General features: G+C 47.5%; 1 protein-coding gene across 2 annotated transcripts in view; it reads left to right on the top strand.

Annotated features, from left to right (window-relative positions):
- Positions 1-26,623, top strand: part of LOC140408253 (nuclear factor NF-kappa-B p105 subunit-like) — a 128,654-nt gene that overhangs the window by 43,101 nt on the left and 58,930 nt on the right. For both annotated transcript variants that reach the window (XM_072495207.1, XM_072495208.1), the window contains 3 exons: positions 19,470-19,621; positions 21,000-21,163; positions 22,898-23,056. In XM_072495207.1, coding sequence (XP_072351308.1) covers positions 19,470-19,621; positions 21,000-21,163; positions 22,898-23,056 — 475 coding nt within the window. The remainder of the gene's footprint in view (positions 1-19,469; positions 19,622-20,999; positions 21,164-22,897; positions 23,057-26,623) is intronic.

Here is a 26,623-nt window from a genome sequence, read left to right as displayed (position 1 = left end):
TTGTTGAACGAGTCTGATCACTTCCATTCCCCCCCGCCAGTACCTCAGTTCATGGTGTTTATAAAAAACGTTTTACATTTTCGGATCTAAGCAGAGAAAAATCATTAAAGCAAAGTATCACCGGTTAATGTTTTCAAGCATGTCTCGACACTGAAATAAAATTTCAGGGTAATTCTGTGGATTTCTGTCTGTTCAGCAAATGAGTTGGCAGATGGTGGGTGGAATTCTGACTGTAGAATTTATATTTAGAACATATTCAAATATGTACTTGATTAGATATTTGTGTGGGCATGGGGCATTGGTGAATAAACTCGACATAGGAAATAGCTTAATTCTGTAAGCAGAAAATTTATGTCTGCCGTAAATGCTAATATTTTAACATAGAGACCGGTGGCGCAGGAGATGGCTAAAAATCCTTGGATTTATTTGTTGTAGAATTTTGCCTGCCTTGCATGTCTTCAACAGAAAGCTGCGATTTTGTTGTTGAAAAAGAAACCAAGACTTTTGCATTTTATTCAAACTTGCATCAAAGTAGGTTACGGCAAATAAACACCCCAGGAAACATTCTTCCCAACAATCAACTATACAGTCTGTACAGATTTCTCTCCTTTTACAACCCCCCCCCCCCCCCCCCCGCGACGAACAGCTCCTCAAACATGGTCACAAACATCCCCCACCTTTTCTCAAACTCCCCTGCTGAGCCCCTTAACTCATACTTTATCTTCTCTAACCGCAGGAAGTCATACAGGTCACCCAACCAAGCCGCTACCCCCGGCAGCGATGCCGACCGCCACTCCAGCAAAATTTGTCGCTGTGCAATCAGAGAGGCGAAGGCCAAGACATCAGCCTTCCTCCTCTCCATGAGCTCCGGCTTCTCAGAAACCCCAAATATCACCACCAAAGGCTCTGGGTCCACTCCCTCCTCCACTATCCTGGCTAAGACCATAAACACTCCCGCCCAGAATCTTCCCAATTTTTCATAACCCCGACACGTGTGCATGATTCTCTGGCCCCCGCCCACACCTCTCACACTCATCTGCTATCCCCTGAAAGAACCCACTCATTCTCGCCCGAGTCATATGCACCCTGTGCACCACTTAAACTGTATCAGGCTCATCCTTGCACAAGAGGAGGTCGTGTTTACCCTTCGCAGTGCCTCACTCCATACTCCCCAATTGATCTCCATTCCCAACTCCGCTTCCCATTTCTCCTTGATCTTCGCCACCCGCTCGCCTCCCTGCTCCCCCAGCCACTTATATATATCCCCAATTCTTCCCTCCCCTTCCACATCCGGAAGCAGCAGTCGCTCCAGCAGGGTGTATCCTGGGAATCTAGGGAACCCCTTCCAGACCTTTTGTGCAAAGTCCCTAACCTGTAGATACCTGAACTCACTACCCCTCGGCAACTCTACCCTCTCCCTTAGCTCCTCCAGACTGGTGAACCCTTCCTCCAAATACAAATCCCTCACCTGGACCAGCCCAATTTCCCTCCACCTCCTGTATACATTATCCATTCCCCCCCGGCTCAAACCCATGATTCTCGCACAGCGGCGTTAGCACCGACACCCCTTCCACCCTAAAATGCCTCCTCAGCTGATACCATATCTTCACTCTGGACTGCACCACTGGGCTCCCTGAAAACCAAGACTATTGTGACCACTTAGCCCATCTTCAACCCCTTCTGAACAAAAGGAATATCTCTCTGATTTAAAGTATGGAGCCCAAATCAGTTCAACTTCTGGCTTCTGTTATTTAATCAAATATAGAGTTGAAAATGGGAAGCTAAAATAGGAACAAATCTAGTGCTGAAATTTAAATGCTAAAATATAAATGACGGAGGAAGCAGAAATCCCAAGAGGGAACTGTCGTCGTTGTGTGGTTCCTCTAACCTGTTCTGTTCTGCACCTCATCTCGAGACAGAATCAGTGACCAGGGATTTGTAACAACTTGTTTTTACACAGCATCTTTAATGTCGTAAGACTCTGTCTGAATTCAAATTCTTTTATTTGCCTGGAGGTTGGTTCTCAGCTTGTCTCACCTCCAAATAATTCCTGGTGCCTTTCCAAGACTCTGCTTTTGAACTCCATTCTCACCTTGTAGTGACGGAGACTCTTAAAACCAATGGGTTCGATTTGTGGCAATGACCTAATTCCAATCGGTGACCTCTGACATCTGTGGAGTCTCCAAAAATGTATTTCCATTTAGAAAAGAGAAGGCTGAGGGGTCTTTAAAATAATGAAGGGGTTCAGTGGGATAAACATAGAGAAGAACATTTGGGGCAGCACGGTAGCACGAGTGGATAACACTGTGGCTTCACAGCGCCAGGGTCCCAGGTTCGTTTCCCCGCTGGGTCACGGCCTGTGCGGAGTCTGCACGTCCTCCCCGTGTGTGCGTGGGTTTCCTCCGGGTGCTCCGGTTTCTTCCCACAGTCCAAAGATGTGCACGTTAGGTGGATTGGCCATGATAAATTGTCCTTAGTGACCAAAAAAGGTTAGGAGGGGTTACGGGGATAGGGTGGAAGCGAGGGCTTAAATGGGTCGGTGCAGACTCGATGGGCTGAATGGCCTCCTTCTGCACTGTATGTTCTGTGTTGTATGTAAGATGCAGTAATAATCTTTATTATTGTCACAAGTAAGGGCAGCACGGTGGTGCAGTGGTTAGCACTGCCGCCTCACGGCGCTGAGGTCCCAGGTTCGATCCCGGCTCTGGGTCACTGTCCGTGTGGAGTTTGCACATTCTCCCGTGTCTGCGTGGGTTTCACCCCCACAATTCAAAGATGTGCAGGGTAGGTGGATTGGCCACGCTAAATTTCCCCTCAATTGGAAAAAAATGAATTGGGTACTCTAAATTTATAAAAAAATAAAAATATTATTGTCACAATAGGCTTACATTAACATTGCAATGAAGTTACTGTGAAAGGCCCCAAATAGCCACACTGCTGCACAGCGCCAGGGTCCCAGGTTCGATTCCTGGTTTGGGGTCACTGTCTGTGCGGAGTCTGCACAGTCTCCCCGTGTCTGCGTGGGTTTCCTCCGGGTGCTCCGGTTTCCTCCCACAAGTCCCGAAAGACGTGCTGTTAGGTAACTTGGACATTCTAAATTCTCCCTCAGTGTACCCGAACAGGCACCGGAGTGTGGCGACTAGGAGCTTGTCCCAGTAACTTCATGGTGTGTAGATAGATTTAAATACAGATCAAGCATATGTTTGAATGGTGGAACCTGCTCGAGGGGCTGAATGGCCTCCTTGTTCCACGTTCCTACAAAATAAATTCTCCACATTCCTCCCATTGTTTACTGACTGGGCACAAAACCTTTTTGTAATTATGAACATGTTATTGTTGAAAAGTGAAAGAGGTGATTTGTACAACTTAAAACCCACAAGATGTGTTCCAAAACTGCTATGATATCGTCACCTCAGGCCAACAAGCTAGCTTGATGGTTACATAACTGCCTAATCATGGAAACATTTATATGGATGGCCAAGTGATTTGACATTCCAGAAGGAAATGATACTCACATGGGGGGCCTTTAGGGGTGTCTGCCCCCGCGCCTGCCATCTGATAGGATTTACTCCCTGTCGGGGCTGCTCTTCAATAAGACCGAGGAATCACTCTCTCCTGGAATGCTTCAATTCGAGCATCTTGATAAGGGGTCTAACTAAAACAGGGCTACGGGAAGAAGCTAGTGTGTGGAATTAAATTGGACCGGTCATTCCAGGACCTGGCACGGCCACTGGACCAAATGGCCCCTCAATGTATTGTAAGCTTCTATAATTCTCCGAGACTAATTTTTACTGCCCCAATTAAATTGGATATATCAGGAGGAATAATGGCCATTTAGATTAATTTAGTGAAAAATTCAGCAATATTTCCATCCCTTGTAAGTATTGAAAGGAAATTGTGATAAGTGTAACATTGTAAGTGGTTAAAAAATCTTGATAAATGCTAGTCTTAACATTGCACTCGGGAATATATAATTTAATAATCTGGTTTGCTGACGTTTCTTTAAAGAATAGTTATTACAAACCCATTCAACAAAATAACATCAGCTTAACATCCAATGTATACAGTTTGTATATTTTTTTCCCCTTTACCCCGCCCCCCCCCCGTGACAGACAGCTCCTCAAATATAGCCATAAACCGCCTTCCCCGGAGCGCAAAGCTCTCTGACCCCCTTAAGACAAATTTGATTTTCTCCAACCTGAGAAACCAGTACAAATCCCCCAGCCAGTCCGTGACCCCCGGTGGCGTAGCCGACCTCCAATTGAAAACTATCCGTCGATGGGAAATCAGAGAGGTGAAGGCCATGACACCAGCCCCCTTCCCCTCCAACACCTCCCACACCCCAAAGATCACCACCATGGGGTCCGGCTTCACCTCGACCTGTACAATCCTCGCTATGGTCCCCAACACCACTTCCCATAAGCTCTCCAACTCCTCACATCCCAGAATATATGGGCAAAGTTCACCGGCCCCCTCCCACTCTCCTCACACCCGGCTGCTACCCCCGGACCTTGTGCACCACCTTCAATTGTATCAAACTCATTCTTGGGCAGGATGAAGTTGAGTTCACTCGCCACATCGCCTCACACCAAAGTCCCTCCTCAGCTCCTCCTCCCACCTTCACTTAATTCTTTTCACTAATGTCTTGCCCTGCACCCCCAAACACCCAGACATATCCCCAATCCAGCCATCCCACCTCTTCCGAGAGCAGCATTTTCTCCAGAAGAGTATACTCCGGTACCTGAGGGAATGAAGGCAGCTCCTTACATGCAAAGTCCCATGCCTGCCTGTGCCTAAACTCACTCCCACCTCCCACCCTTGGTAACTCGAGCCTGTCCAGCTGCTTCTCCAGCACAGCAAACGTCCCCTCCGAAAACATGTCCCAAACCTTTTCCAACCTCTCCTCCCTCCCAACGCCTGAACACCTCACCTTTCTCTCTCTCTCTCCCCTCGGGCGTGAACATTTAGTTCCCACAATGGCGTCAACACCAACATTGGACCCAGTTTAAAATGCCTCCTCAGCTGGTTCCAGATTTTTATAGTTGACTCCACCACCAGACACCCCGGACACTTCATCTGAGCGAGCAGCAACGGGGCTATCAGGGCAGCACGGTGGCACAGTGGTTAGCACTGCTGCCTCATGGCGCCGAGGTCCCAGGTTTGATCCCGGCCCTGTTCACTGTCCGTGTGGAATTTGCACATTCTCCCCGTGTATGTGTGGGTTTCACCCCCACAACCCAAAGGTGTGCAGGCTAGGTGGATTGGCCACGCTAAATTGCCCTTTAATTGGAAAAAATGAATTGGGTACTCTAAATCTATTTTTTTTAAATAAGAAAAAAGCAACGGGGCTATCACCAGAGCCCTCAGGCTCGTACCCGTACAAGACTGTTCCTCTAACCTGACCCAATCATCCCCCTCCCACCATCGTCTCACCTTCTCCACGTTCACTGACCAATAATAACGCAACAGATTCGGAGCGCCAGCCCGCCACCCCATCTCTGCCTTTGAAACAAAGCCCTCTTCCCACTCGGTACCTTCCCCGTCCACACAAAATCCGAGATTAGCACATCCAACTTCTGAAAAAAGGCATGGGGAGAGAAAGCGGGAGGGACTGAAGCACAAACGGGAACCTTGGCAGCGCGTTCATCTTCACCACCTGCACCCTCCCCGCCAATGTTGGGTGCAGCGTATCCCACCTTTTCCGGTCCCCCTTTGATCTCCTCCACCAATCCTGTCAGATTCTACCTATGCGTTGTGGCTCATTCATGCGTTACCTTGATCCCTGGATACCGAAACCGCTCGCCTGCCATGTTAAAAGGCAGAGCCCTCCGGTTCGCGCACAATGCCGATGAAGGTTGGTGAATGCTATGGCTGGGGGAGGGAGTGAATGCAGTCGGGGAAGGCGCAGGGGCCAGTTGGATTTCCAGCAGAATTTTATAAGCGGTTCACGACGGCATTCGCCAAAAATACCCTACATTCAATTTATAACCAGAAAAAGCCCAAGCCTCTCCAGTCGGCCCATGATTCTGCCCATGCTTTCCAACAGGTCCGACATGAACAACAGCAGGTCATCGGCGTACAACGACACCCAGTGCTCCTTGCCACTCCTCACAAACCCCTGCCACTCAACCAAGGCCCAAAGTGCCATCGCCAAGGCCAACGCAAACAATAGCGGCGACAACGGGCACCCCTGCCTCGTCCCCCTGTACAACCCAAAATACCCCGAGTTTGTCTCCTTCGTTCGCACACTTGCCATGGGTGATGCGTACAACAACCGGACCCACACCTCAAACCCCAGCCCAAACCCACACCTCCCCAGAATCGCAAACGGATACCACCACAGTACCCAGTCACGGCCTTCTCTACTTCACCTCCAGCACCCGCTCCCCTACGGGTCATAATTACATTCAGAAACCTCCTAATGTTACTGGAGAGCTGCCTCCCCTTCACAAAACCCGTTTAGTCCTCCAAAACTACCTCCTGCACACACCCCTTCGACCTTCTTGCCAATACCTTAGCTAGGACTTTCATGGCCGTATCAAGCAGTGAGAGGGGCCAACAGGACCCTCGCTCCAGTGGATCCTTCCCCTTTTACAGGATCGCAGAAATCGACGCCTGCACCTGCGTAGTTGGCAACTCCCCCTTTTCCACCGCCTCATTGCTGTAGCTGACCCGCCGCCCTACCCATTGTCAACCAGTCAAACTGCCCCGTAACTTCTTTCTTTCCGGCAACAACTCCTTTGTGGGGGGGCCCACAGCGTACCTCCTATCCACCTTGACCATCTCATGCAACAGTCGCCGATGCTCTTCCCTTCTCTATCCTATCCCCTATCCTTCTCGACCTGGAATTAACTAACTTTCTCCCCCGGACCACCGCCTTCAGGGCCCCCTAATACCTGGCTGCAGATATTTCCCCATTCTGATTGAGCTCAACAGAATTCCTAATCACCACCATCACCTTCCCACAGACCTCCTTGTCGGCCAAAACCCCCGAATCCAACCTCCATCCCGGCCTCTGTGCCTGACCAGAGTCCCACGTCTCTTAAGTGCGGAGGGTGGTCCAAAATCACTCTTCCAACGGTGCTCTGCATCTTCCATCTCCATCAGCACCACCGTGGTCACCACAAAAAAGTAAATTTTGGAATAAACCCTAAACACATGGAAGGAATAAACCCGATACACTTCTCCCCCCGGTGCCAAACCTCCCCATAAATCCTCCCAGCTCTCGCCTCATTCTCGGCCTCCCCATCAACTAAGGGCTTGACCTATCCACCCTCTGCTCCAATATACATTTGAAATCCGCCCTCCTTCACTCCATAATCAGCTGCTGAGAATCCCAAGTCCAAGATTGCCCCCAATGTCCTCTTCACGAATCTGGCATCATCACAATTAGGCGCATATACATTCATCAACAGCACCCGAGACCCCAGTAGCATCCCACTCACTATCACAAACATCCCCCACCCCCACCCCCAGGACCCTATTTCCTATCCCCCATAAACCCTGTTTTCTTGCTCAACAGTGTGGCAACCCCTCTCAACTTCGAGTCAAACCCTGAGGGGAACATTTGCCCCACCCACCCCTTCCTCAACCTCATCTGATCTTTCACCCAGATAGGTGCCTCCTGCAAGAAAATCGCCTCTGTTCTCAAACTCTTAAGTACGAAGTCTTACAACACCAGGTTAAAGTCCAACAGGTTTGTTTCGATGTCACTAGCTTTCGGAGCGCTGCTCCTTCCTCAGGTGAATGAAGAGGTCTGTTCCAGAAACACATATATAGACAAATTCAAAGATGCCAAACAATGCTTGGAATGCGAGCATTAGCAGGTGATTAAATCTTTACAGATCCAGAGATGGGGTAACCCCAGGTTAAAGAGGTGTGAATTGTACCAAGCCAGGACAGTTGGTAGGATTTCGCAGGCCAGATGGTGGGGGATGAATGTAATGCGACATGAATCCCAGGTCCTGGTTGAGGCCGCACTCATGTGTGCGGAACTTGGCTATAAGTTTCTGCTCGGCGATTCTGCGTTGTCGCGGGTCCTGAAGGCCGCCTTGGAGAACGCTTACCCGGAGATCAGAGGCTGAATGCCCTTGACTGCTGAAGTGTTCCCCGACTGGAAGGGAACATTCCTGCCTGGTGATTGTTGCGCGATGTCCGTTCATTTGTTGTCGCAGCGTCTGCATGGTCTCGCCAATATACCACGCTTCGGGACATCCTTTCCTGCAGCGTATGAGGTAGACAACGTTGGCCGAGTCGCACGAGTATGTACCGCGTACCTGGTGGGTGGTGTTCTCACGTGTAATAGTGGTATCCATGTCGATGATCTGGCACGTCTTGCAGAGATTGCCATGACAGGGTTGTGTGGTGTCGTGGTCACTGTTCTGAAGACTGGGTAGTTTGCTGCAAACAATGGTTCGTTTGAGGTTGCGCGGTTATTTGAAGGCAAGTAGTGGGGGTGTGGGGATGACCTTGGCAAGATGTTCATCGTCATCAATGACGTGTTGAAGGCTGTGAAGAAGATGACGTAGTTTCTCTGCTCCGGGGAAGTACTGGACGACGAAGGGTATTCTGTCGGTTGTGTCCCATGTTTGTCTTCTGAGGAGGTCGGTCCGGTTTTTCGCTGTGGCGCGTTGGAACTGTCGATCGATGAGTCGAGTGCCATATCCCGTTCGTACGAGGGCATCTTTCAACGTCTGTAGATGTCTGTTACGCTCCTCCTCGTCTGAGCAGATCCTGTGTATACGGAGCGCTTGTCCATAGGGGATGGCTTCTTTAATGTATTTAGGGTGGAAGCTGGAGAAGTGGAGCATCATGAGGTTATCCGTAGGTTTGCGGTAAAGCGAAGTGCTGAGGTGACCGTCCTTGATGGAGACGAGTGTGTCCAAGAATGCAACTGATTTTGGAGAGTAGTCCATGGTGAGTCTGATGGTTGGATGGAACTTATTAATGTCATCGTGTAGTCGTTTCAGTGATGGCACAGGGGTTAGCACTGCTGCCTCACAGCCCCACGGAATCTGGTTCAATTCCGGCCTTGGGTGACTTTCTGTGTGGAGGTGGCACAGTGGTTAGCACTATGGCTTCACAGCGCCAGGGACCCAGGTTTGATTCCCGGCTTGGGTCACTGTCTGTGCGGAGTCTGCGTGGTTTCCTCCAGGTGCTCCGGTTTCCTCCCACAAGTCCTGAAAGACGTGCTGTTAGGTGAATTGGACATTCTGAACTCTCCCTCTTTGTACCCGAACAGGCACCGGAATGTGGCGACTAGGGGATTTTCACAGTAACTTCATTGCACAGTTAATGTAAGCCTACTTGTGACAAAAATAAAGATTAATAATAATAATAATTGCTTATTGTCACAAGTAGGCTTCAATGAAGTTACTGTGAAAAGCCCCTAGTCACCACATTCCGGCGCCTGTTCGGGGAGGCCGGCACAGGAATTGAACCGTGCTGCTGGCCTTGTTCTGCATTACACTGTGCTAAACCAGCCCCTGACAGATTGTTATTATACGTTAGCACTTCCTCCCCGTGTCAACGTGGGTTTCCACCGTGTACTCTGGTTTCCTCCCACAATGCAAAGATGTGCAGGTTAGGTAGATTGGCCATGATCAATGCGCAGGGTTATGAGGGATAGGGAGGGGGAGGGGGCCGAGGTAAAGTTCAGGCTCTTTCAGATGGTCAGTCCAGACTCAATGGGCCGAATGGCCTCCTTTCTGCACTGCAGGGATTCTATGAAATGTGTTTCATGTTAATTACTTAAATTGAAGAACCTGGGTATAATTAGGTACAGCTCGGGTATGGAGGCTGAATGACCTTTTGTGCTGTTATTTCTCTGATATTCCAGTACTGTGCTGTCAGTTTCTGTCATCTTAACACAACCACTTCAGAAAATTATCCCCATGTTTTGTATGGCTTAAGGTGGTAAAAAAGTAATCTGCAATGGCAGAGTTGATTTTGGTGCTGTTCTAAGAGCAATGGGCGGTTGTTAATGTGGGGAAATCCCTGGTATTTCCGAGATGCATAACAGACCATGTGGCACAAACATCCAAATGTATCTTTGGTTCCTATTCAGGAAACAGCATGTGACTCAGGAGCTGCATCACCTTCACAGTCAGGAATATTCTGCCAACGACATGTGGTTGGTTGTGTTGAAACTTGGGAAATTCCCCTTGTGTCACCAGTGGAACTTCACTTAACATGTTGTGAATTTCTGAATGGGTGATGTTGATTTTGGATGTGGCCTATGTTAAATTACCCCATCATGAAGGTAAATTGGGACAGAAAAGAGAATTATTCAGTAATTCATGAGCAGTACTGAGGCACACAGATTTAAAGACATTTCTTCCTCTGTTTTGGATGAGACATTAAATCAAAGCCCCAACTTGCCTCATCGGATGAAGGCAGAAGACCTAAATACAGAATTTGAGGCTCAGAGAGTACCCTTGGTGTTGTGGACAGTGCCACTCCCCCACAACTTCTTCATCGAACCTAATTAATCAGCTACTTCCCATGTTTGTGGATTTTGCAGCCTACACAAGTAGTTACACTTGTGCACACTTGCCGGCTACGTGACTTTCTTTCGTCTACAAGATAATGAGGGGCATGGATAGAGTGGATGGGCAGGCACTCTTTCCCAGGATGGAGCTGTCAGTCACCAGGAGGCAGAGGTTTAAGGTCCGTGGGGCAAAGCTTAGAGGAGATGTGCGAGGCAGGTTTTTTTTACACAGAGTGTGGTGAGTGTCTGGAACGCGTGGCCAGGGGAGGCTGTGGAAGCAGATACATTAACGGCGTTCAAAAGGCATCTTGACAAACACATGGATAGGACGGGTACAGAGGGATACGGCACAAGAAAGCAATAGGGTAGTTGTTATGGGGGACTTTAACTCTCCAAATATTGACTGGAAACGCTATAGTTTGAGTACTTTAGATGGGTCCGTTTTTGTCCAATGTGTGCAGGAGGGTTTCCTGACACAGTATGTAGATAGGCCAACGAGAGGCGAGGATATATTGGATTTGGTACTGGGTAATGAACCAGGACAGGTGTTAGGTTTGGAGGTAGGTGAGCACTTTGGTGACAGTGACCACAATTCAATTACGTTTACTTTAGTGATGGAAAGGGATAGGTATATACAGCAGAGCAAGAGTTATATCTGGGGGAAAAGGCAATTATGATGCGATGAGGCAAGACTTAGGATGCATCGGATGGAGAGGAAAACTGCAGGGGATGGGCACAATGGAAATGTGGAGCTTGTTCAAGGATCAGCTACTGCGTGTCCTTGATAAGTATGTACCTGTCAGGCAGGGAGGAAGTGGTCGAACAAGGGAACCGTGGTTTACTAAAGCAGTCGAAACACTTGTCAAGAGGAAGAAGGAGGCTTATGTAAAGATGAGACATGAAGGTTCAGTTAGGGTCTCGAGAGTTACAAGTTAGCTAGGAAGGACCTAAAGAGGGAGCTAAGAAGAGCCAGGAGGGGACATGAGAAGTCTTTGGCAGGTAGGGTCAAGGATAACCCTAAAGCTTTCTATAGATATGTCAGGAAGAAAAGAATGACTAGGGTAAGAGTAGGGCCAGTCAAGGACAGTAGTGGGAAGTTGTGCGTGGAGTCCGAGGAGATAGGAAAAATGAATATTTTTCGTCAGTATTCACACAGGAAAAAGACAATGTTGTCGAGGAGAATACTGAGATTCAGGCTACTATACTAGAAGGGCTTGAGGTTCATGAGGAAGTGTTAGCAATTCTGGAAAGTGTGAAAATAAATATGTCCCCTGGGTCGGTTGGGATTTATCCTAGGATTCTCTGGGAAGCTAGGGAGGAGATTGCTGAGCCTTTGGCTTTGATCTTTAAGTCATCTTTGTCTACAGGAATAGTGCCAGAAGACTGGAGGATAGCAAATGTTGTCCCCTTGTTCAAGAAGGGGAGTAGAGACAACCCCGGTAACTATAGACCAGTGAGCCTTACTTCTTTAGTTGACAAAGCCTTGGAAAGTTTTATAAGAGATAGGATGTATAATCATCTGGAAAGGAATAATTTGATGAGAGATAGTCAACATGGTTTTGTGAAGGGTAGATCGTGCCTCACAAACCTTATTGAGTTCTTTGAGAAGGTGACCAAACAGGTGGATGAGGGTAAAGCAGTTGATGTGGTGTATATGGATTTTAATAAAGCGTTTGATAAGGTTCCCCATGGTAGGCTACTGCAGAAAATACAGAGGCATGGGATTCAGGGTGATTTAGCAGTTTGGATCAGAAATTGGCTAGCTGGAAGAAGACAAAGGGTGGTGGTTGATGGGAAATGTTCAGACTGGACTCCAGTTACTAGTGGTGTACCACAAGGATCTGTTTTGGGGCCACTGCTGTTTGTCATTTTTATAAATGACCTGGAGGAGGGCGTAGAAGGATGGGTGAGTAAATTTGCGGATGACACTAAAGTCGGTGGAATTGTGGACAGTGCGGAAGGATGTTACAAGTTACAGAGGGACATGGCTAAGCTGCACTGCTGGGCTGTGAGGTGGCAAATGGAGTTTAATGCAGAAAAGTGTGAGGTGATTCATTTTGGAAGGAATAACAGGAAGTCAGAGTACTGGGCTAATGGTAAGATTCTTGGTCGTGTGGATGAGCAGAGAGATCTCGGTGTCCATGTACATAGATACCCTGAAAGTTGCCACCCAGGTTGAGAGGGTTGTTAAGAAGGCGTACGGTGTGTTAGCTTTTATTGGTAGAGGGATTGAGTTTCGGAGCCATGAGGTCACGTTGCAGCTATACAACACTCTGGTGCGGCCGCATTTGGAGTATTGCGTGCAATTCTGGTTGCCGCATTATAGGAAGGATGTGGAAACATTGGAAAGGGTGCAGAGGAGATTTACCAGAATGTTGCCTGGTATGGAGGGAAGATCTTATGAGGGAAGGCTGAGGGACTTGAGGCTGTTTTCGTTAGAGAGAAAAAGGTGACTTAATTGAGGCATACGAGATGATCACAGGATTAGATAGGGTGGACAGTGAGAGCCTTTTTCCTCGGATGGTGATTCTAGCACGAGGGGACATAGCTTTAAATTGAGGTGAGATAGATATAGGACAGATGTCAGAGGTAGTACGGGCGTGGAATGCCCTGCCTGCAACAGTAGTGGACTTGCCAACACTAAGGGCATTCAAATGGTCATTGGATAGACATATGGACGATAAGGAAATAGTGTAGATGGGCTTTAGAGTGGTTTCACTGGTCGGTGCAACATCGACTATGTTCTATGTTCTATTATCATAGAATTTACAGTGCAGAAGGAGTCAATTCGGCCCATCGAGTCTGCACCGGCTCTTGGAAAGAGCACCCTACCCAGGGCCAACACCTCCACCCTATCCCCATAACCCAGTAACCCCACCCAACACTAAGGGCAATTTTGGACACTAAGGGCAATTTATCGTGGCCAATCCACCTAACCTGCACATCTTTGGACTGTGGGAGGAAACTGGAGCACCCGGAGGAAACCCACGCAGACACGGGGAGGATGTGCAGACTCCGCACAGACAGTGACTCAAGCCGGAATTGAACCTGGGACCCTGGAGCTGTGAAGCAATTGTGCTAACCACTGTGCTGCCATGCTGCCCTTAAGTGCTGAGGGCTTTGGCCAAGATTGGTATCATGACCAGTACAGGCTTGGAGGGCCGGAGGGCCTGTTCCTGTGCTGTATTGTTCTTTGTTCAAGTGGTAATTAGTTTGTGAAGTGCTTTTGGCTATTTTGAAGATGTGCTAAGATGTTTTGGAGCTGCACTTCCATCCCTGTGTTTCCTGAAGGTGAAATTCCCACTCCTGGAGATCACTGATTGAACCGCTCAGCCGAGCACTTTGCCCAGTCCTTGAAACACACTCTGAAATCCTCCAATGGCCAAGGTTCATTGCATCGCCGCTTAAACAGTTTCTTGGGGACGTATCGCACACCACACGCAACTACTCAGAGCTCCCCAGCTCTACTGTTACTGAAGGGGGAGCTGAGAACCATCTTTGATCTACTCTTACTGCAGGAGATGTCCGCGATAGCAGAACGCAATCAGCAGTCGCAGATCCTGAGAAGAGAGGGTAATTTGAGAAGATGCTTGTTTAAACAAGGAGAGTGAGTGTTGGTTCGCAGCTATACCACCAGCGAGAAGTCCAACTATTGGCTCAGACTGGCTCAATCTCCCAAACAGCACAAATGGGAGATGTGGAGATGACACACAGACCGTCTGCTATCTGCATGTATCGATGTGCTAGTGCCATGTCTGACAGAATTACCTCCAGTGGAAACACCGCCCACACAGCCAGATGGTGTGAATGTGACCCCTGGTTAATCCGCTGAAGCAGAGATTGCTGAAGAATTCTCTGTTGCTACTAGATTCCTTCTGAAAAAGTGACTAACACCTTCCAGGGTAGAGACATCCACAGAAGACCCAGAGAGGACTTCTAAGGTTAAGAATGACCGAATCCAGGGCAGCACGGTGGCACTGTGGTTAGCACTGCTGCCTCACGGCGCCGAGGTCCCAGATTCGATCCGGCTCTGGGTCACTGTCAGTGTGGAGTTTGCAATTCTCCCCGTGCTTGCGTGGGTTTCGTCCCCCACAACCCAAAGATGTGCAGGGTAGGTGGATTGGACACGCTAAATTGCCCCTTAATTGGAAAAAAATGAATTGGGTACTCTAAATTTATTTAAAAAAAGAAAAAGAATGACCAAATCCCTGAAGTGTGCAGTCAGCCAGTGCAGGATAGACGCCCACCAGATCGTCTTTCCTATTAACTGGATTATTACTGTGTAATAAGGTAATGCCTGGCCTTGTTAATATGTGTAAATGGCTATGGAAAAATACAATGGTTATTTGTTGTGGTGGACCTTCAAAGTCAAGGGGGGGGAGATGTTCTGTATGTGGATTGTCATAAGAACTAGGAGGAGTCGGCCATCTGGCCCCTCGAGCCTGCTCCGCCATGCAATAAGATCATGGCTGATCTTTTTGTGGACTCAGCTCCACTTACCCGCCCACTCACAATAACCCTTAATTCCTTTACTGTTCAAAAATCTATCTATCTTTGCCTTAAAAACATTCAACAAGGTAACCTCACCTGCTTCACTGGGGAGGGAATTCCACAGATTTACAACCCTTTGGGTGAAGAAGCTCCTCCTCAACTCAGTCCTAAATCTGCTCCCCCTTATTTTGAGGCCTGGCCCCCCCTTTTTGCTGGTGTTGTGCTGTTGTATGGTGCCTTTAAGAGTTGAGTCACGTGGTAGTACGCGATGTCATTGGCTACTTTGTGGACTTCGAGTCAGTCTAGACCCAGCCTTTGCCCAGTTAAAAAACAACTAATGAACCTCTGTGAATTATTGCGTTCAACCCATGTGCTTCAGTATTTCCTTTCTTTTATCCTGCAGGTACAACAGAACATACTCTTTCCAAATATTTTCCAAATCTTCACCTGCTGAATATTAAAGATTTAAAAAAAGGGAAATCGCTTAATATTTTTATGTGGGCAATGATCTTCCTGAGTCTGACTATGTAAATGAGCTTAAATGTCAGGACCGAGATTGATTAATCGACTGGTAATTCAGTTCCTTGACCCCCCCCATGCCTCTCTGTGCGTGTAATCTCTGATCAGCGTGGTTTACAACCGCAGCAGCTTCTAACGGTGCATTATTGTCATAAATCTGCAGAGCTTGACCATTTGGCACACCCTAGTCCCTGACAGGTTTTGTGCATCACACATTGCACAACAATGGGATTAGTGCATTTATTTAATAATTGACAAAAATCATTTTTGCGGTTTGCTGAAAACTGTACAAGTGAGGCATAAACTGAGTGCGAGTTCGATCTTTTCAAGTCACACTGTGGCTGGTTTATTAACATAGAAACTTTGGAAATATAGCACACCATCATTTCAGTGACCATATTGTACAGGCACATTATATATCACGTTACCTGTGATGTTGCAGTCTCAGTGAAGTTGAGGTAAACATTGAGCTATGATCTTGGCGAATGGTGCAGCCTACTCGAGGGGCCAACTAAACTTGTCCAACTCCTCTTATTCCTTATAATCCTATCTGATTGGCTTCAATATCCTGCTAATATAAATCAACATTTCACTGTCAATGGATTAATGCTAACTGTTTGAAAAATGAGGAGCAGGAGGAGGCCATTCAAGCCCTCTGTTCTGTTCCTTGGTGATCTATATCTTATGTCCATATACTTGGTTCCATAACCTCTGTGCCCTTACACCCAACCAAACTGTCAACCTCAGGCTTGAACTTTCTAATTCACCCCCAGATTCAACAGCTGTTTTTGGGGGCGAGAGTTCCAGATTTCCACTGTTCCTTGTGTGAGGAAGTGCTTCCTGACATCAGGCCTGAATGGTCTGTCTCTAATTTTAAAGTTCTACCCTTTGTTCCTGGTTCTCCCCCCCGCCCGCCCAACCCCTCCATCCCCACCCCTCCTACCAACTATCACAGATATGGCATCTACAAATGAACAAAATAAAAAGGAGGTATTGTGATGTTCCGAAATAAATATTTATCATGAAACAAATATTCTCTGTTTCATGGTGAATCCCTGTCAATGTTTGGTGCAGTGCAGGCGAAGCCATGGCTACTGCATTCCACAGTGATCTCAATGGTAAGCAGCAGAAACAGGCAGCCTATTACAAACAGAACAGTATTGCAGCATCGGTCACTGCTTTTGGGAGTTGTTGACGGCTGCGAAGTTGTTGTGTGAAATGAGCCAATGCAGTTTCCAGAGTAGATCAGCTCCTCCCGCACTCATTGACAATGTACAATCTCATTCTTGATGTAAAATCTGATCTCACTCAGAGGAACGACAAGAATATTCAGAGGAAGGGCAGCACGGTGGCACAGTGGGTTAGCCCTGCTGCCTCACGGCGCCGAGGTCCCGGGTTCGATCCCGGCTCTGGGTCACTGTCCGTGTGGAGTTTGCACATTCTCCCCGTGTCTGCAAGGGTTTCACCCCCACAACCCAAAGATGTGCAGGGTAGGTGGATTGGCCACGCTAAATTGCCCCTTAATTGGAAAATAATTAATTGGGTACTCCAAATTTATAAAAACAAAAGAATATTTAGAGGTGGGGAATGGAGAAATTCATTCAGGCACTGTTTGAGTCCCTAATTTTAATCATATTGTCACTGGAGGCCCTGTTACAGCTACTTAGGGACTAGAGTTCTGGAGTGCCCTTCCTAAACCTCTCCATCTCAATGTCTCTCTCCTTTAAACTGCCCCTTACACCTATCCCTGTGACTAAGCTGATGGTTACCTGCCCAATGTCTCCTTGTGTATCTCAGTATCAAACACTGTGAAGCACTTTATTTAATATTTTTATGGTGCTATCTAAATGCAGGTTGCCTTTAGTGACCCTTGAAAGACCATCCTGGTTATCTTGGAGGTTATAGAGTGACAGTCAGGAAAGCTGGGTTTGCAAACAGTGAGTTGACGAAGTTTGAGTGTTTCCAACTGCCTCACTGAACGACTGGTCGAAACAAAACTAACCAACTTGTTAACTAGATGCGAAGCTGACCATCCATTTCACACATCAGCAACACTTTAGTGATGTAGTGACTGCTTTTTGTGTCCATTAAGATATTGGAAATGGAAAATGGGCAATGATTTTACCCACTTGGGGTCAGAACATTAAGCATCAACCTTGCACTCTGCTCGAGGCCTATTTTTCCTCTCCTAGCTGGAACCCCGCCCAAGAGAAATTACACTGTTCATTTTGTGAAGCTTGAGCAGTGCAGCACTCCCTCAGTACTGACCCTCTGACAGTGCAGCACTCCCTCAGTACTGACCCTCTGACAGTGCAGCACTCCCTCAGTACTGACTCTCTGACAGTGCGGCACTCCCTCAGTACTGACCCTCTGACAGTGCAGCACTCCCTCAGTACTGACCCTCTGACAGTGCAGCACTCCCTCAGTACTGACTCTCTGACAGTGCGGCACTCCCTCAGTACTGACCCTCTGACAGTGCGGCACTCCCTCAGTACTGACCCTCTGACAGTGCGGCACTCCCTCAGTACTGACCCTCTGACAGTGCGGCATTCCCTCAGTACTGACCCTCTGACAGTGCTGCACTCCCTCAGTACTGACCCTCTGACAGTGCAGCACTCCCTCAGTACTGACTCTCTGACAGTGCGGCATTCCCTCAGTACTGACCCTCTGACAGTGCAGCACTCCCTCAGTACTGACCCTCTGACAGTGCGGCACTCCCTCAGTACTAACCCTCTGACAGTGCAGCACTCCCTCAGTACTGACCCTCTGACAGTGCAGCACTCCCGCAGTACTGACCCTCTGACTTTGCAGTGCCCCGTCAGTAGGGCAGTGATCGTGTCAGCCGCAATCTATGTTGTCAACTCTCTGGAGTGAAAATGTTTATTGCTGATCTGTGGTCTGGGTGTGGAAAGCCAATCTGCTCAAAAACCAGAAAATCTCTGACTTCACATCAGATACCTAAGTTGCCATGCCACGTTGTACAGTTTACTGTTTAAGAAGTAAGGTATTTCAGTGCCCCTAAAGGGTTCTTTGGGAGTTCAGTGCAGATGGTGATCTGGTAATCAGTTTATCATGAGATAAAATTTAGCTTTTCACAATTTCATTTTAAAAATCCAATGATATAAAATCAAAATGAATGTTTGGTATTTGAGATAGGTCTGATGCAATTCAGGAACAAGTGTTCGCCATCATCCTCCATACCTTCTTCATCTCATCATGTGAAATGAGGAGATCTGTTCTTTTTCTTTAATTGAATCCTGCACGATTCTGCTGATAGGGGAGCATGGGCTCAGGGTTGTGAACTACCCATTTGGGAAGAGGCGTTGGGAAACATTGTTGAAATGGGATATGGATACAGTGGTGGGATATGGATACAGTGGTGGGATATGGATACAGTGGTGGGATATGGATACAGTGGTGGGATATGGATACAGTGAAGAGATATGGATACAGTGGTGGGATATGGATACAGTGGTGGAATATGGATACAGTGAAGAGATATGGATACAGTGGTGGGATATGGATACAGTGTCTCAAAACTGACAACCACCAGTCCGAGGCTGTGCCAGGTTTTAGATCTTGCCAAATCTCAGATTGGATGGTTTAGGTCAAACCAGGTCAGGTGGGGTCAAGGTTCACTGATAGCACAGGAATAGACCGGCGCACAAGTAGTGACGGGGTTAACTACTCCAATGCCACACCGTGCCAATATAGCGACTCGCTGAATTGTCCAGGTAAGTCACGTCTTTCACGAATCTGACTCGATTAAAATTGGTGCACGGAAAATTTTACGAATGTCTGGTTTTTGAACAGCCAGATTTGAGACTCTGTTCCGTACAATGAAAAGCTTTCAGAGGCATTTATTTTTGAAGCAAGTGGGGTGGAGCTAAGTTGGTGTTCCAGAGATCAGATAGGCCTCATCTTCTGTGGAATATTTTAATGAGTAGTGTCGTGTTCTCATTCTGTTTAGATCTGCAACTACGTTGGACAAGCAAAGATTGTCGTTCAGTTGGTGACCTTTGGCAGAGATACTGTCCACCTCCATGCCCACAGTCTCGTTGGCAAACAATGCGAGAAAGGAATATGTTTAATTCAAGTGGGGCCAAAGGAAATGATTACAACGTAAGTCAAAACCTGTCCTTCAGAATTGCCTTTTAGAAAAGAAAATTCCTACTTCAAAAACCTACCCTTTCAATGCGAGTGTCATCCTGTTAGTAGACTTTGAAATCTTTTTTGTTACGGTAACTGTCGGTGTGGAGTCTGCACATCCTCCCCGTGTGTGCGTGGGTTTCCTCCGGGTGCTCCAGTTTCCTCCCACAGTCCAAAGATGTGCGGGTTAGGTGGATTGGCCATGATAAATTGCCCTTAGTGTCCAAAATTGTCCTTAGTGTTGGGTGGGGTTACTGGGTTATGGGGATAGGGTGGAGGTGTTGACCTTGGGTAGGGTGCTCTTTCCAAGAGCCGGTGCAGACTCGATGGGCTGAATGGCCTCCTTCTGCACTGTAAATTCTATGATAATTCAATGACTTGCCAAGTTTCTACCATCAAGCCTATCAATGTTCACTGTGTGTGTTTGGCGGCAGCTTCAGATACCAACTCCCCAAATCCCCCAGGAGAAGACAAAGGTCAAATAGGCGAAATTCCCCTTTGGATGTGAGATAGTTGAGAAGCATTAAGCTCGCTTATCCGTGACACACCACTCAGATAGTGCATGACTGGGAAAGAGCATTGGGCTGCTCTCAATGAACTTGTATTTGATGCCTCACTTTATCTCCTGTGTATTCTAGAGGTCAGCCGGAAGAATCCATAGAATACCTACAGGCAAAAGGAGGCCATTTGGCCCATTGAGTCTGCACCACCCCTCTGAAAGAGCACCCTAGCTAGGCCCACTCCCCCGCCCTATCCCCGTAACCCTGTAATCCCATCTAACCTGTAATCCCATCTAACCTTTGGGATATTAAGGGGCAAATTTAGCATGACCAATCCATCTAACCTGCCCTTCTTTGGACTGTGGGGGAAACCGGAGCACCCGGAGGAAACCCACGCAGACACGGGGAGAAAGTGCAAACTCCATAACGACAGTCACCCGAGGCTGGAATTGAACCCGGGTCCCTGACGCTGTGAGGAAGCAGTGCTAACCACTGTGCCACCGTGTTAAATTGCCCCTTAGTGTCCAAAAGGTTAGGTGGGGTTACTGGGTTACGGGGGTGGGGTGGCGGTGTGGGCTTCAGTGGGGTGCTCTTACCAAGGGCTGGTGCAGACTCGATGGGCCGAATGGCCTCCTTCTGCACTGTAAATTCTATGATCTTCTACTGTCAGCCTTTTGAAATTTATAGCATCACACAAGGGGAAGAGAGGCTACAGAGGGGAGGTGGACTGTCTCAGGAGCTTGAACTTGGGATTGTCAGAATTGATGCTCCGCTGGGGCATGTGTCAGGGCAGTGGTTCACTATATAGATATGGCATTGCTGGTCAATTATGGCGATTGTTGTTCCTCTAGATTTCCGAACCTTGGTATCCTCCACGTAACGAAGAAGAATGTGGCCAACACGCTGGAGCAGAGAATGACTCAGGCTTATGTGATGGGTTATAATAACGGGGTTTTAATCCACCAAGAATTAAACCATCAGCACGGCGAGGGTTACAGCCAAAGGGAGCTCACAGGTCAGTTTGAAGCCATTTGCAATTAACACGTGAGATCTCCCTGGCGGTTGGGAAAAGGTCTAACAAGGCTGTTCGTGCCCGAAGATAAGTATAAAAATTGAAAACATTGTCCCAGATTTTTAAGATAATTAGCAAAGCCAGCGTGACAAGATGCAAATGTTTTTTTTACACAACGAGTTGTTGTGATATGGTATGCACTGCCTGGGAGGGTGGAACTTACAAAAGAAAATGGGATAAATACTTGAAAAGGGACATTTTTCAGGGCTTTGGGGAAAGGGCAGCTGGAATGAAACTAATTCAAAAGGTGTTCCAAAGAGAGCTGGCCCAATAATCCAATAACCCCCAATAACACCCAATAACCTCCAGACCTCAACCCACAAGCCTCACGTTTCTGTGCTCTTCCATTTCTGACCTTGGTACCTCATTGACGCCTCGTCTTTAGCTGCCTGGTGCTATGCACCACGCTGATGTTAAATGCAAAGTTAGACCAGCATCTATTGCCCATCCCTAGTTGCCCATCACCTAGTTGGTGGTGAGTTGCCTTTTTGAACCTCTGCAGTCTATGAGGTGTAGGTACAGCCACTGTGCTCGTGATTTTGTAGCGGTTGTGTACAACTGAGTGGCTTCCTGGGCCATTTCAGAGGGCATTTAAGAGTCAACCACATTGGCGTAGGTCTAGAGTCACATGTAGGCCAGACCAGGTAAGGACGGCAGATTTCCTTCCCGAAAGAACATTAGTGAACCAGATGGGTTTTTACGACAATTGACAACAGTTTCATGCTTATCATTAGACTTTTAATTCCAGAGCTTTTATTGAGTTTAAATACAGCCGTGGTGGGAATTGAAACTGGGTCCCCAGATCATTACTCTGGGTCTCTGGGTTAATAATCCAGCGACAATGCCACTGCCTACCTGTGTTTTTTTGTATAATATGAGGAATGATGTAACATTCAGTGAGAAACAGTCCAGTCATTATGTGAACAATTAATAAAGAATATTTATTAACTTAACAACACACATGACAAGAAGGACTATAATACAATATAACACTTAAACATGCTGATGTCGATATATGCATAATTTTACATGAAACTATCTCTAGACCCCCAATTGCACAACTCGCTTGAATTCTGAGACACCCCTTTTCCCAAACAACATCCAATATTAAGGAACTCTATGAGCTAAATCCAGCATATAATTACCACACCCAGGTTAAGGTGGTTATGCTGTGAAATAGTCTTCAGGTTCAGCGAAGGAGAAAAATGCAGGTACAAGTCAATTTCCTTACCTTTCCACTTTGAAGTTAGCACCCCATTGTTTTCTCTGGTTACATGTATAAAATACTTGTTTTCCACTGATAGACAAATTTGTATCTCATCATTTCTCCAGATGTCTGCCTCTAATCAACTCCCTGTTTTGTTTTTTTAATCTTAATTTTCTCCAGTTATTAACACTGGACCCTACGCTTTGGAATTCACCCCCTAAACCTCCCCACCTCCCTACTTTTTAGGACAGTCCTTAACAGCTACGTCTTGGGCCAATCATTTTGTCGCCTGTACAATATTGCCCCATATGGCTCAGTGCCAGATTTTGTTAGAAATATCTGTGGAGCTGCCTTGGGGACACTTTACTATTGTTAAAGCAGCTATATAAACACCAGTTGTTGTTGCTCTCGTTTGCCTTGCCTTTTACACCAGAATGCTAATGATGCAGGATTGTAATACCTGTTTGCAGAGCATGAAAAGAAATTAATCCATGAGGCATCAATACAGCAGGCGAGGGAAATGGACCTCAGTGTCGTCCGCCTCATGTTTACAGCCTTACTCCCAGACAGCAGCTGTCAGTTTACACGGAAATTGGAACCTGTCATTTCTGACCCCATCTATGACAGCAGTAAGTGGAGACTTTATAAATCTGCACCTTGTTAAACTTGATGTGGCAGTAAACTGGAATGTTGTGAAATTTCTATTTGTTCATCCTCTTATTTTAAATCTGTTTACTTTGCCTTTCATATCGCAGAATGTTTTTTGTTTGATAAATTGACATTTTAACAAGGGTCGGAATTAGCGAATAGTATGTTCTTACAAAAGAGTTGGAGTATAAAAGTAAAAGGGTCTTGGGGCACCTCGCCTGGAGTACTGTGTGCAGGTTTTGGTACCCTTACCTATTGAGGGTGGTGGGTATATTTTCCTTTGAGGGAGTTCAGCAAAGGTTCACTAGACTGATTCCTGGAATGTGGAATGATGCCTCAGGAGACCAGGCCTATATTCCTGGGATTTAAAAGAATAAGAAGCGATCGTTGGTCATTTTGGACTAAGATGAGGAGAAATATGTCCACTCAAAAGATTTGTGAAGTTTGGAATTCTCTACCCCATGACTTGTGGCTGTTCCATTACCTCTTGTTGGTGTTGTGATGACCATCAGATGCTCCTGGTCGTCACGGAGACATTTTGAGCTATCGACTAATGCACGTTTGAAACAGGACAGACTTGCATTTCTATAGCACCTTTCACATCCTCAGGACATCCCAAAATACTTTACAGGCAATTAAGAGCTTTTAAAGTGTAGTCACTGCTGTAAGACAGGAAGTGCAGTCAGCACTTTACGCACAGCAAGATCCCACAAACCGCAGTGTGATTGTGACCAGATCCTCTGCTTTAATGACACTGGCTGAGAATTAAACATTGGCCAGGAGAACAAGTTCTGTGGGATTTTTTACTCCACTGGAGAGTCAGGCAGGAGGCCTCCGTTTAACGTTTCATCCGAAAGGTGGCACATCGGGCAGTGCTGCACTCCCTTGGTCACCCACTGGGGGGACAACTTAGACTTTGTGTCCAAGTTTTTGGAGTGGAGTTTGAACTCCCCACCTCCTGACTCGAGTGCTAGCCACTGAGAACCAGGACTGATATCATCTCGGTGTCAACTGGAAGGATTGGGAGTGATCCCAGTGCTGGTAATAACTTCCCAATCTTAATACTGTAGCGTACAGCATTCCCAACCTGAGGCCGTGTTTCTGTCCAGCACCTGGATTGTGGCAAATTGCTGGGACTCATCAGGGCATCACAGAATTGAATTATAGGACGGTTACAATGCTCTCTCTCTCTCTGGAGGGCAACAGTCACTCAGTGTAAGAATATTGTTGATTTAGTTTGTTTAATTCATGGATATCGCCATTGTTAACTGACTTCCTAGGGAAGACCATGGGCACCACGGTAGCACAGTGGTTAGCACAGTTGCTTCACAGCTCCAGGGTCCCAGGTTCGATACCCAGCTTGGGTCACTGTCTGTGCGGAGTCAGCACGTTCTCCCTGTGTCTGTGTGGGTTTCCTCTCACAGTCCAAAGATAACAAAGAACAAAGAAAATTACAGCACAGGACCAGGCCCTTCGGCCCTCCCAGCCTGCGCCGATCCAGATCCTTTATCTAAACCCGTCACCTATTTTCCAAGGATCTACTCCCCTCTGTTCCCCGCCCGTTCATATATCTGTCTAGATGCATCTTGAATGATGCTATCGTGCCCGCCTCTACCAGCTCCGCTGGCAAACTGTTCCAGGCACCCACCACCCTCTGCGTAAAAAACATTCCATGCACATCTCCCTTAAACTTTCCCCCAGATGTACAGGTTAGGTGGATTGGCCGCGCTAAATTGCCCATAGTGTCCAAAAAGGTTAGGTGAGAGTTACTGGGTTACGGGGATAGGGTGAAGGCGTGGGCTTAAGTGGGGTGCGCTTTCCACGGGCCGGTGCAGACCCGATGGGCCGAATAGCCTTCTTCTGCACTGTAAATTCTATGATTCCTGGAACAGATTTCGGATTGCTATCCTTCCCTCCCTCATTCACTCATTTCATTCCTTTATTCTCACAATATCGCTCTCCTCACTATCCCTCTGCACTTTCACCGTCTCTCGCACACTGCTCCTCTTTCTCAATATAGGGTAGGTTTACAGATAATTGTTGTTCTTCCTAAATAGCCTCTCTAAACTCTCTAATGATCAGTTAAGTAGGGAGCGGCTTTCAGAATGTCAGTGATGTCCAGTAAATTTCCTTTGCTTTGCTGGTGCTGTTGGGGAGGTTTTAAGCCAGTATGGCAGGCGGATGGAATCCGAGGTACGCTTAGATGGGGCAGGTTCAGATCAGGAAACAGGAGGCAGAACATTTGTTAGCGATGTCGTCAGTGACTCGGAAAGACAGAAGAAGCAAGGGTTAAAACCTGTGCTGACTGTGCCCTCTGATGGTCAGCTTTTGGGTCGCCATCGTTAACACTGTGTCAGCGATTCCCAATATGTATCTGGAGCTTTGTCCCTTGGTGGCCATTTTCCGGATGTTGGACTTGCCGGGACTGCAGACCGGGGTGAAGGCGGACGTTCTGGCCTTTACCTCGCTGATAGCCCGGAGGTGAGTTCTGCTAGGATGGAGAGCATCCCCTCCGCCCGGCGGCTCGGCCTGGTTGGGTGACCTTATGGAGTTTCTATATCTGGAAATGGTCAAGTGCAACGTGAGGAGATTGGTGGAGGGATTCAGCCTGAGATAGCAGCCATTCATTTCCTACCTTAAAGAATTAGTTGTCATCAGCTGTTGAGGGGAGGGGGAGGTGTGGGGGAGGGGGAGGTGTGGGGGAGGGGGAGGTGTGGGGGAGGGGGAGGTGTGGGGGAGGGGGAGGTGTGGGGAGGGGGAGGTGTGGGGGAGGGGGAGGTGCGGGGAAGGGGGAGGTGCGGGGAAGGGAAGGGGGAGGTGCGGGGAGGGGGAGGTGCGGGGAGGGGGAGGTAGGCGGCGGGGAGTGCGAGGTGCGGGCGAGTGGGAGGGGAGGGGAGGTGCGGGGAGGGGGAGGTGCGTGGGAGGGGGTGGAGGTTGGGTAGGGGGGGTGTAGTTAGTTTTGTTGTGAAAAAGTTATATGACAGGTTGTGTTGGTCTTGTTTTATGTGTGTGTTTTAACATTATTATATACTGTGTAACATCAGTTATGTTATTGATGTCCTGTATTTTATAAATGAAAATCTTGAATACAAATATTTTTTTTAAACAATGGCAATATCCATGAATTAAACAAACTAAATCAACAATATTCCTACACTGAGTGACTGTTGCCCTCCACAGAGAGAGAGAGCATTGTAACCGTCCTATAATTCAATTCTGTGATGCCCTGATGAGTCCCAGCAATTTGCCACAATCCAGGTGCTGGACAGAAACACGGCCTCAGGTTGGGAATGCTGTACGCTACAGTATTAAGATTGGGAAGTTATTACCAGCACTGGGATCATTCCCAATCCTTCCAGTTGACACCGAGATGATATCAGTCCTGGTTCTCAGTGGCTAGCACTCGCCTCTTGAGTCAGGAGGTGGGGAGTTCAAACTCCACTCCAAAAACTTGGACACAAAGGGCGTCATTCTCCGACCCCCCGCCGGGTCGGAGAATGGCCGTTGGCCGCCGTGAATCCCGCCCCCGCCGAAGTCTCCGGTACCGG

Source organism: Scyliorhinus torazame, chromosome 3, assembly GCF_047496885.1.
Source record: "Scyliorhinus torazame isolate Kashiwa2021f chromosome 3, sScyTor2.1, whole genome shotgun sequence".
Classification (NCBI taxonomy): domain Eukaryota; kingdom Metazoa; phylum Chordata; class Chondrichthyes; order Carcharhiniformes; family Scyliorhinidae; genus Scyliorhinus; species Scyliorhinus torazame.
This window is presented reverse-complemented; position numbering and strand designations above follow the sequence as displayed.